This window comes from Macaca mulatta, chromosome 10 (assembly GCF_049350105.2).
Source record: "Macaca mulatta isolate MMU2019108-1 chromosome 10, T2T-MMU8v2.0, whole genome shotgun sequence".
Classification (NCBI taxonomy): domain Eukaryota; kingdom Metazoa; phylum Chordata; class Mammalia; order Primates; family Cercopithecidae; genus Macaca; species Macaca mulatta.
In genome coordinates this window covers 36,661,351-36,672,689 of record NC_133415.1, presented here as the reverse complement: position 1 = coordinate 36,672,689, position 11,339 = coordinate 36,661,351, and the positions used below count along the sequence as shown (strand labels likewise).

Below are 11,339 nucleotides of genomic sequence, written 5' to 3'. Positions count from 1 at the left end.
TTCTGTTAAAAAAATTTGTTTTCACGACTCAGTATTAATAAGTACAATGTCATCAATTGTCTATTTTTTTCCACTTTATTAAGTCTGCTTTTGTGATTATTGATTAAATTTTTAATATAGTTATTGTGTTCTTCAGATTCACAATTTCTGTTGATTTTTAAAAATCTTTTTATTGATATCTCATTTTCTTCATGCATCACGTCTTCTAATATTCTTTTTTTGTCTATGTTCTGTTTTGTTCATTAAGCAGTTTTTTCTAATTACATTTGATTGAAAACTGCACCGAATGCTAAATGTCCACCTCTATAATAAACAAATACAGTAACAGTAACTTACGTTAAACAAAACATACTTCTGATAGCCATTATTTTTCTGATTGGGACAATTTTATAGTTTTTATTTTGTCACAAAAATAGGAATGTACATATGCAAAGGCTCAAAATAGGCTATCTTTTTAAACAAAAAGACAAATGATTCACAAAAGATTATGAATAGAACATGTAACTAATTGATACAAATCTAATAGGATTTGTTAAAATCAGTCACATCCAATACATGTGAAGTGTTCTTGTATAAAAAACCACTTGAAGAAAAGAAGACTTTATCAGTATCTAAGTGGATTTTTTCATAGACAATCTGACAAGTTGCATTAAAAGTGTTTCCTGTGACATTAGGAAACACCTTTTTTTTTTTTTTCTTGCATTATCGGATGCTTTTACTGAACTTACAACCAACTTGCCCACTCAGTATGCAGTTCAGATGTGAGAGACGCTTCTCTGTACAGGAGCCGGTACTGTCTTCAACCCTGTGCATGCAGGTGTCTACCACAGGCAAACAGCTTACTCCACATTTTCTAGTAATGTCATCTTCCTATTAGCGAAAAGCGGCAACCAGTCCCTGTAGACTGAAGGACTCAAGTCACAGGATGGGGATTTCTTCTTCATTGTTTTTATTTTGATGTTTGAACTCTTGATGCAACATTCTAAGCAAGGTGTTCAGGGCCTGCTGTGGCCAAGGGACTGATAAAGGAAAAAGTTCTATTTATTATTTGTGATTTGATGCACAGGTGAAAAACTTAACACACAATAACAGAAGTTGATCGTTAATAAATCACACCCTAGTCTTTCAGAGCTTCCATAAGCAAACGATATCTTCAGTTTTCCAGCTCTTGTAGTTTTAACACTGCAACATCAATGATGTATATTTCCAGAATCAGCTAAAAAGACCGTCAGATTCTTTTTCTCTTATTTCATCTATTTGTCACTGTCTCTTTTTCCCAAGTGTATCTGAGTGATAATCTGCCGGCATTCTCTGCAATTTCTCATTGGGGTGTTCTTGATTGTCCCCGTGTTTTGTGGGCTGGTTGGGAGAGGGCGGTTGGGAAGGATGTGCCACTGTTGGGAGGTTGTGAGTCACTGGGATGCCTCCGGGGATGATCCTTCCATGGCTGCAGGAAGTCCTCCTGAAGCCACGCCCACGATGCTTGAATGAATTGCTTGCTGGTCTGCTACTGACCAAAGCGCTGATGTGACAAAGAATTCCTTGTTCACACAGTTTCTTAAGCTTCCTAGCAGGCGACCTGTGATGGCCCAGTGGATCTCGGTGGCAGCTGCCTCCATCATCTCCAGTGACACTTGCTGGCTGTTGCAGGTAGTGTGAGGAGTACAGATGAGATTCGGGGCGTCTTTCAATGGACTCTGAGCAAAGCTAAAGGGCTCCGACTCATTCACGTCCAGGGCTGCCCCTTGTATCCTGCCCTCCTTGAGGGACTGTGCGAAGGCCTTCCCGTCTACCAGGCCACCACGGACTGCGTTCACAAGGAATGCTCCCTGCCTCATCTGCTTTATGGTAAAGTCATTGATGAGGTGGTGGTTATATTCGTTGAGATTGCAGTGCAAGAAGACGCAGTCACTCTGACACAGCAAATCCTGCAGGGTGAAGACCCTTTGCATGCCCAGGGACCCCTCGATCCCATCCTGCAAGTAGAGGTTGTAAAATATGACGCTGAATCCAAAGGCCTTGGCTGGAACTGCAAACGCCTGCTGCGTGCCACCAAAGCCGATGAGGCCCAGTGTCTCCCAACCAACGCAGGCCGCTCCCGAGGCCGCCTCTCGGATCTGCTCCACACTCTGACCCCACGTGCCTTCCCGCAGTGCCTGGTACAGCCAAGTGTTCCTCCAGTACATATTGAGGATGTGGCAGATGGTGGAGTCCGCTGTCTCTTCCATGGCTATAGACGGGATGTTGCACACAGCAATTACGAGCTCACTAGCAGCCTTGATGTCCACGTCGTCGTGTAGCAGGAGGAGCCACAGACAAAACTCCTCAGACACTGGATTAAAGAAGGAAGAGGTTTTTTATTCAGCCTGGAGCCTCGGCAGACTCGCCTCTTAAGAGCTGAGCTTCCCAAAAAAGAAATACTTGGCCTTTTTAAAGGCTTACAACTTTAAGGGGTCCACGTGAAAGGGTCGTGATAAATCGAGCAAGTGTGGGAAACGTGACTGGGGCCTACATGCATCAGCTAAGGGAACAAAAAGTTTTACAGTGTTCTGTTTTTTTTGTTTTTTGTTTTTTGTTTTTCATACAGTGTCTGGGATTTACAGATAACACAAGTAGTTCATGTCAGGGGTTGATGTTATTATTATTACTTTCTTTAACTCCTAGGGCCGGATGGTGGTGCCAAGGTTGTCTGGCTATTTATGTTACTTTTGTTTCTTTCTCTCTTTTCTCCTGTCTTGTGAACTAAGCAAGGTGGGGGGAGGAGGGCAGTAGGAGTAGTAGTGGTTTCCTTCCTTATCCCCCACTTTGAGAATTTTCAGTAATTAGTGGGAGTTCTCAGTTTTATTTTTACTTTCTGAGTCTTTTTGCGAGACAGAGCGATAGTGTTTTATGTAATACACTTGTGCTGAAGTTTTCTGATGAACTGTGGTAGCTACGATACCTTTTATCATTGGAAGGAACAAGTGTAATACACAGGGGAGCAGCAAGCAAGTTTCTATTACCAGTGATATAATTATAATGAGGGTTTTAAATTTTTATAGCTGGAAACTATTTTCTAAATGAAGACCTAGGATCAAACCTGTGTTAAACCTGTACAGGCACATGTATCAACTTTGTCATGTTCTAAGTAGGTTAGTTTTGTCACTGGGTCTGAAAAGCTTTTTCTTAGTGAGTAACACAGTATTTTTTAATAACAGAAGTTTTTAAGAGCCAGATGCTTGAACTTGGGGCATCTGTTTGGGGAAAGGGTTAGTTAAAGTAATCTTGAGGCATTAACTCTTTTGCTTCTCAAGTCCATTGGTCTCTTATATTAGCCTTTTAATAAATATAACATGAAGAAACATCCAGGCTGTCAGCAATGTTTTCAGCCAACTGAGGAAATAGGTTTTTTCTGTTTTTGCTAAAGGAAGAGTTTCTGGTAACTTCTGATTTATATGTTTAAAGAATGACTGAAAGACCTTGCGATTGTTGCTGGGCTGGACGGGTCTGGGTTTCCTAAGCAGTACGTGTACAGTGGGGACACCTTACATAGGTGTTTCTTCTAGCATGGTTATGGGGGGGTAACAACAACAAAACAATGTACAGCATATTCATATCCCACAAGGACAAAAGCGGTCCTTACCTGGGAAGAAGATTGAACACAGTGACAGAACAATAGGAAAAGAGTTAGTATTGCAGGAAAACTATTAAGATTTTTAACTACATTTACTTGCTAGATGAGTTCTCAAGCTTCAGCTGTGCGTAGACTGGTCAGCCTCCAGAGTGACCAGAACAGGGCTGTCGTCCTCAGCAGCAGCTTGGTCTCATCTGAGGATCAGACGGGTTGGATGATCTGTGTCCTGTTGGTCGATCCACTTGTCCTGAGCTGCCGGTGTTAGCTGACTGTGGTGGATCCAAGACGCAACACCTGCAAATTTAACAGCAGTGGAAGTGGACAAGGTTACAGTATAGGGCTCATCCTATATGGGTTGTAGAAAAATTAGGTTTTAGTTTAAACAGAGTCACTAGATTTAAAGCGGTGTCAGGCTTATAGACATTTTCATTTATTTAATTATGAACACTATGATTATGTTTTTAAACCTGCATTTTATTTCTTAAGCTTAATTTCTTTAGTTTCTGGAGGTCATCTTTAACTTATGATTTGGGGGTAGCCGACCAAACAAAATCTTATAGGGCAAATACCTAGTTTGTTTGGTGAGGGTGCACCTGACTTGGAGGAGGACTATAGGCAAAAACCTGATTTTAGTTTAAATGAGCAAACAAGCACTAGCATGTACCAATAGCTTCCAGCATAGGGCAGTTCTGTAAAGTCTATAAGCAAGTTTTCACAAGGTATGGCTCTTTTTCCTGTTTGTTTCTTAGAGGAGGGGTTTTTCTGCCCCCAACACCCCTTTGTAACTCTATTTAGTGGCTTAGCCTTCAGTGAGAAATTGGAATCCAGATACGGCAGAATCTTACTGCTTTTAACTTCTTTTTTTTTTTTTTTTTTTTTGAGACAGAGTCTCGCTGTGTCACCCAGGGTGGAGTGCAGTGGCCGGATCTCAGCTCACTGCAAGCTCCGCCTCCCGGGTTTTTACGCCATTCTCCTGCCTCAGCCTCCCGAGTAGCCGGGACTACAGGCGCCCGCCACCTCACCCGGCTAGTTTTTTGTATTTTTTAGTAGAGACGGGGTTTCACCGTGTTAGCCAGGATGGTCTCGATCTTCTGACCTCGTGATCCGCCCGTCTCGGCCTCCCAAAGTGCTGGGATTACAGGCTTGAGCCACCGCGCCCGGCCTGCTTTTAACTTCTAATGTGACCATGGGCTCCTGGGAGCCTAATGAGAAGGTGCGTAGTCTGCCCTAGTCTTTATATTCTTCAGCTCCTATCAGTCTGATCAGATCAGTATTTGGTTCCTCCAAGGTGCAGCAGCCCTTGGCCGATGGCCTCTTTTTCTTGTGGCCTTGGCCATTTCCTTTATTGTCTTTTTGAACATTTACCCTTCTAGTGTCCTTTCTTTTTACATCTCACACATTAATCTCTCTCTAGCCTTGTCTAGCTCTTGAATCCTTGCCTAATGTGCCTTCTTTCATATCTACATCCACGTCCATGTCCTCTCACATTGCTAATTTCTCTTTTTTTACACTTACTCTTGGTCTTTTTTTTTTTTTTTTTTTTTCTGTTGCTCTTTCCCAGTTTTGTTTCTTGGTTACAGTTAACATACACCTCGATGGCCACTTTTATAGACTAGGTGGTATTCATGCCTGCAGCTTCTGCTTGATGTTACCATGGGCTTACTTTACAAATGAAGTATTCACTATATACTGATTTTCAGCAGTCTCAGGGTTAAATGGGGGGTAAAGCCAGAATGCTTTATAGAGTCTCTTATAAAACTGACTTAGGCTCTTGTCAGCTCCTTGAAGCATTCCTAGAATCTTTTTTATATTACTTGCTTTTGTCTACCAACTCTTAGCCTCTGCAGAAGTGCTTCTCAGTACCTTTGCAAATGCTGAAGCTGAGTTGTATTCTCTGGGTCTTTTTTCCCCCTTTTTCCTACAGTTTAACAGGCTTTTTTCTTTATATAATTCTCCATGCACTTGGAGGGCTACACAGGCATACCGAGAGTCAGTGTAAATGTTTACACTCTTACCTTTACTGAGTTCTAAGGCCTGAATTAAAGCAATGAGCCCAGTTTAACGACAGTGTTCCGGGTTACCACCTCATATTCTGCACATCTCTCTCCTTGTGGGTTGATGAAGCTGTTCCCATCCACGCATAGCTCCTAGTGTACTGATGCCCAAGGCTTGTACCAGAGTTCAGGTCTGCTAAAGTAAACTTGAGTCCAACACCTCTACACAGTCATGCTCGACTAGGGCTCTAGCTGCCAGGAGCAAGGTGGTGGGGTTTAGGGTGTTTCCAGTTTAGTAAATCAATGATTGAAAAGGGCTGATAGATGAAAGTCTGTTGCTCCCCGCCGGATGTGTGCCTGGTCATTATAATAGACAGGTCCTCGCATCTCCCTGAGAGGCATTTGCATAGCTTGAGCAAGACCAGCTCTGAGATGGCCCACTTGACTATCTTAGCTTCCTTGGCCTCTCAAGGCTCTGATCCCCCCCTTTGAGGTGAAACCTGGGGCGTGTTAGCTCCTGAATCTCATTTCTGAGGGGCTGTTGGCCTCAGTAAAGCGGGGTAGGCTTGCACATATGGAGAAACAATTTCTGTGATCTCTGGCAGCTCTCACAAAACTAGCTTCTCTTGCTGTTTCTGGGACTCCCTTTTTAACTCCGTGTCTGCTGGTGAAGCTGCTCTTACTTTTCCTTTTGGCTTTTTTGCAATAAGCTGTTAAACAGGGCTAAATTTATGCTGGTTTTGTCTATATTATATTTAACCGTGAGTCAATATAAAGGAATTTGATCTAGATACCCCGGTTGTCCTCCGATCCCTGTCACCACCTTAAATACATGGCCAATTGTTCCTTGTCTATAGTTCCTTCGGTGGGACATCCAACACCAAAAGAGGGCAGTTCTAATTCACACAGAGATCTTAACCTCCAAGGGGTTAACTTAACTCTATAATCTCCTGCAAAACCTTTCTTAAGGTTCTGTAACATGCATTTTAATAGAGTAAGTTTTGATGATTTGATGACTTTCCTTTCATTTATTTATTTATTTATTTTTTTGAGACGGAGTCTGGCTCTGTTGCCCAGGCTGGAGTGCAGTGGCTGGATCTCAGCTCACTGCAAGCCCTGCCTCCCGGGTTCACGCCATTCTTCTGCCTCAGCCTCCCGAGTAGCTGGGAGTACAGGCGCTCACCACCTCGCCCGGCTAATTTTTTTTGTATTTTTAGTAGAGACGGGGTTTCACCGTGTTAGCCAGGATGGTCTCGATCTCCTGACCTCGTGATCCGCCCGTCTCGGCCTCCCAAAGTGCTGGGATTACAGGCTTGAGCCACCGCGCCCGGCCTGACTTTCCTTTTATTTTTTTTGAAATTTTTCTTTTTGAAATGTTTTAACACAGTTCCAAGTGGAGTAGGTTTGTGTCTGACCTATTTTTTCTCCTGAGACAAAACAACATTCACATTACCAGAAGGAAAGGGTAAAAAATCACTCACTCATCTAATTGACAGTAAATCAAAATCAAAACTAAAACCAAAGTGTTGTTAAAGGCACACCTGTTTGTCAAGCAATTTAAGCCAAACCAAAATCAGAACCAAAACCAAAGTGCCAATAAAGGCATGCCTGTTTATCAAGCAATTCAAGTCAAGTCAAAATCCAAACTAAAACCAAAGTATCAAGCAATTAATTCAAGTCAAGTCAAAAACAAAAACCAAAGTATCAAGCAATTAATTCAAGTCAAGTCAAAAACAAAAACCAAAGTGCCAGTACAGCCACGCCATGGGTGATCAGGCCGTGCTTTCACTCAAATGGAGTGGGCAAGTTCCAAACACCAGTCTTACCAAGTTTCAGATGTCCGGACTTAAATTGTCAGTTCCTTCCCGGTGTTCAGCCACTGTGTTGATCCTCCACGGGGGCCTGCTGTGCACTGCTCTGAGGAGAGTTCCACCGGGGCAAATGCCTACCTGGGAGCATTCTCAGGATCCGCATCGCTCAAGCTGGCCAGAGTCCCCTGCAGGGATGCTCTACAGGGCAGGCATAAGCTGCCTAAGGGGCTGCCTCCACCGTGCATAATCAGCTGCTTCCAGGTCAGGGAACCAAGAAATGTAGCAGGAGGAGCTGCAGACAAAACTACTCAGACACCGGATTAAAGAAGGAAGAGGTTTTTTTATTTGGCCGGGAGTGTCAGCAGACTCGCGTCTTAAGAGCTGAGCTCCCCAAAAGAGAAATACTTGACCTTTTTAAAGGCTTACAACTTTAAGGTGTCCACGTGAAAGGGTCGTGATAAATCGAGCAAGCATGGGAAAACGTGGCTGGCACTTACGTGCATCAGCTAACAGAACAGAAAGTTTTACAGTGCTTTTTTTTTTTCATACAGTGTCCAGGATTTACAGATAACATAAGTAGTTTATGTCAGGAGTTGATGTTATTATTATTACTTTTTTTAACTCCTAGGGCCGGGTGGTGGTGCCAAGGTTGTCTGGCTATTTATCTTACTTTTGTTTCTTTCTGTCTTTCCTCCTGTCTTGTGAACTAGGCAAGGTCGGGGGAGGAGGGCAGCAGAAGTGGTAGTGGTCTCCTTCCTTAGTCCTAGCCACTGCCCACCCACACGATCACTCTGAGGGCCTTGAACTTTTCCAGGCCCTCCCTGGTGAGGGTGATGGTGTGGTACATCATGGTGCCCACGGCTCCATTTAGAACCTTCTCGTGAATCTCCTGCCTGGACTGTGCATCACACAAGGCCACGGTGGCCAGGTCCTTCAGGATGGGCATGTACACAGTGCAGTCACAGCCGTGCAGCAGCGCCACCACGGGGCGGGGATGCAGGGGGCCTTTCGTGATCTGGGGACGAATTCCTTCACAAATTCTGTCCAATCGCTCTCTCTTGATTTTGTGCTTGTCCACAAGGGCCATTCTTCACCAAACTTTGCAACTCTCAGATCAAAAGGCAAAGCAGTCCTCTAAGAACTTACGGGAACTCGCAGGAGTCTGCGTGCATGATGCCACTATGAACCCAATATAAATTTGTTCACAAACTCTATAGTTCACACGATGGGCTGTCCATCTTTTTAAGGGAATACAGCTTCATTGGTTGAAAACCATTTAAAGTGATGAAACCCGTTTGCTTGCAACTCAGCCACCATCGCGCAATCAACAAATCTCATCATGACCCCAGTTCTGGAGCGCCCGGAGTCCGCGACCACTGCCGGTGGAGGCGGCTTTGGCCCGGTGCAGCCAGGTCCCTGCTCCCGCTCTGAGCTTTGGGCATGGGCTGGGGGTCCACCTGGGTGTCCCGCACGGTCTCGAGGCTCCTCCCTTGCCAGGGCCCCGGGGACTGGAGGAGTGCCGGTCTCATTAAGGAGCTTTGAAAATTATTTTGATTTTTTAAATTATATAATGTAACAACAACAACAACAACAATAACAACAAAAGAATAAACCTACAAATTTTGACCTTTAAAGGTCAACAAAGATTTTAAAAGCTAAATATTTGTAGGTTTATTTTATTTCTTCAATTGGGACATGTTTTCTGACTTCTCTGTATGCCCCCCAATCTTCTGATGATACTCAGAAATTTATAAAACAACTGTGTATTGTAGTATGTACAAACTTTCTTACTACAAGATAATACAGCAATCAGTGAGGCTGTACATTTTGGTGCTTCATTAACAGGGTCTTCGATGTGTCTTCTCTGGGCTTGTGTGTGTATTTTTAAGGTACAGGTATTTTTCCCATTGTTTTCCAGACACTGTAGTCCTTTGCTTCCGCAGTTGATTGCAGTGTTTGTTTCTCGGACGCTGTGATAAGCATGCAACTTCTTTTCTCAGTAGTCATCAGTTGTCATCCTCACTACTCGATCATTTCCTTTAGCACTCCCTATTGGAGGAGACAGAATCTAGTCATCATCAGCAATAGCCCAAAAAAGCCAAACCTTTGAAAATATGTTTCACTGTTCTCATTCTATACTGAGGGAAATACTAAAAGTTGAACATTTTCTCTTGAGCCCAATTGCTGTTTTGGGAAAGAAGAAGGGATGTGATAAATATAAGCCAGACCTGGTTGCTTTGTATAGCAAGTTTTTCCAACCCACCTTATTTTGTTGTTGTTATGGTTCTGTTTTGTTTTAGGCTTTTAGCAGCCTGCAGTCATACATTTATGTTCTGTCTCTAGTAATAAGTGGAAAGGGGGATGAGGAAAGGGCCTTACTGGTTCACTCAGCAGTTGAGTGACACTGGTGTTATCAGTGATGCCAGAGATAGAGACTAAGAACTTGTGGCTGTATTCTCCCTTGGATGCCCCTGTTCTACAGTACAGGAAATATCTTTGGAATGTAAAAAGACAGAGAATAGTAGGTATCACCCCAATAGGAAAGAATGAACAAATAACAAAGATGAGAGGTGCAAAGGCCAAGGGGGAAACTTTAAAAATGTGGTGTTGGAGGTTCCACTTCAATGAAATTGGTTCTGGAAAATCTTAGATTTACTTCTTTTGCTACCACAGATGGAAATTTTCTACTCTATGCTTACTATGCCCTTCAATATTCTAAGGCTTCCCTTGTGCCTCCACTAATCTTCCAGGGCGTTCACAGTGAGAGCCAAAGTTCTCCTCTTCTTTCCGTTATTCTGGTGAAGGCCTTGTGGTCTGAGTGCTTTTCCATTGTTTTCGGGGATCTGGGGAAATCTGCATATTTTGCGAGATTTCCATATTAAGTTATTTTGTAAAAATCTGTGCCTCATGTCAGAAGTTTATGAGAGTAAAAGTGCAGATATTGGGGTTTGGTTCACGTATTTCAGAAATACCAAGGACAAATGTTTCTGCTTCATAACTTTCAGCCCTATGACTTCAAATGTGATCCTGCAAAAAAATCAGAAAAATCTTTTGTCAGAGCCCAAAGCAACTCAGCACATGATAAAGTTGAATCTTCCATTTCACTTTACTCTTTTTGTCATCTCTGGTAAGGTAGATCAAAAAGTTTTCTTTTCCTTAGTAGGAACTAACTTAGAAATGTGAAATCCCTAGGCCAAGCCCCTCACCTGTGGAATAGTTTATTGTATCTACTCATCTCAAAGAATTTTTAAAGACCTTAATGCCATAGAAAAACTTAGAAACTTGCCAAGAATAGAATAAATTCTTAATTGTTACATTATTTCTTAATGAGTTATTTTATTAATTGTATATAAAGCTTAATGGGACTACTATCTGTACATTTTGCCTCTCCTATTTTTATTTATGCCAAGTTAGTCCATAATTTTAGCTTCAGGGATTTCAGAATAGCATACTTGAATTTATGTGTTATATAAAAAGTGAATTAGATAGTATGCACATCACATTAAGAAAAGTTTTCATTTGTGTGTCTACGTTTACTGCATAGAAAAACTTATCATTAGTGTTTCCATTTACTTTCCTCAGCATTTATCTGAATGATAGTATAATTTATTTCTAATTGCTTATTATATAGTAGTGTTCCATAGCACATTTTCCAATATTCATGTTGTTCCCATATTTTAAAATGCAAGGCTTTTCTTTGCTTTTAGAAAAATAAATTATAGGCTGGTGTAGTGGCTCACGCCTGTAATCCCAGCACTTTAAGAGGCTGAGGTCAGTGGATCATGAGGTTAGGAGTTCAAGACCAGCCTGGCCAACATGGTGAAACCCCGTCTCTACTAAAACTAAAAAAAAACCAAACCAAAACAAAACAAAATAGCCAGGTGTGGTGGCGGGCGCCTGCAATCCCAGCTCCTTGTGAGG

General features: G+C 42.5%; 1 protein-coding gene across 1 annotated transcript; it reads right to left on the bottom strand.

The window, feature by feature from the left end:
* Positions 1-367: 367 nt before the first annotated feature.
* LOC694106 (C-terminal-binding protein 2-like) lies at positions 368-9,789 on the bottom strand. Its single transcript, XM_015128839.3, is given in 3 exon segments — positions 368-1,436; positions 1,439-2,296; positions 8,184-9,789. Coding segments are annotated over 3 exon segments (1,356 nt in total). The 5' UTR covers positions 8,506-9,789; the 3' UTR covers positions 368-1,260.
* Positions 9,790-11,339: the final 1,550 nt, after the last annotated feature.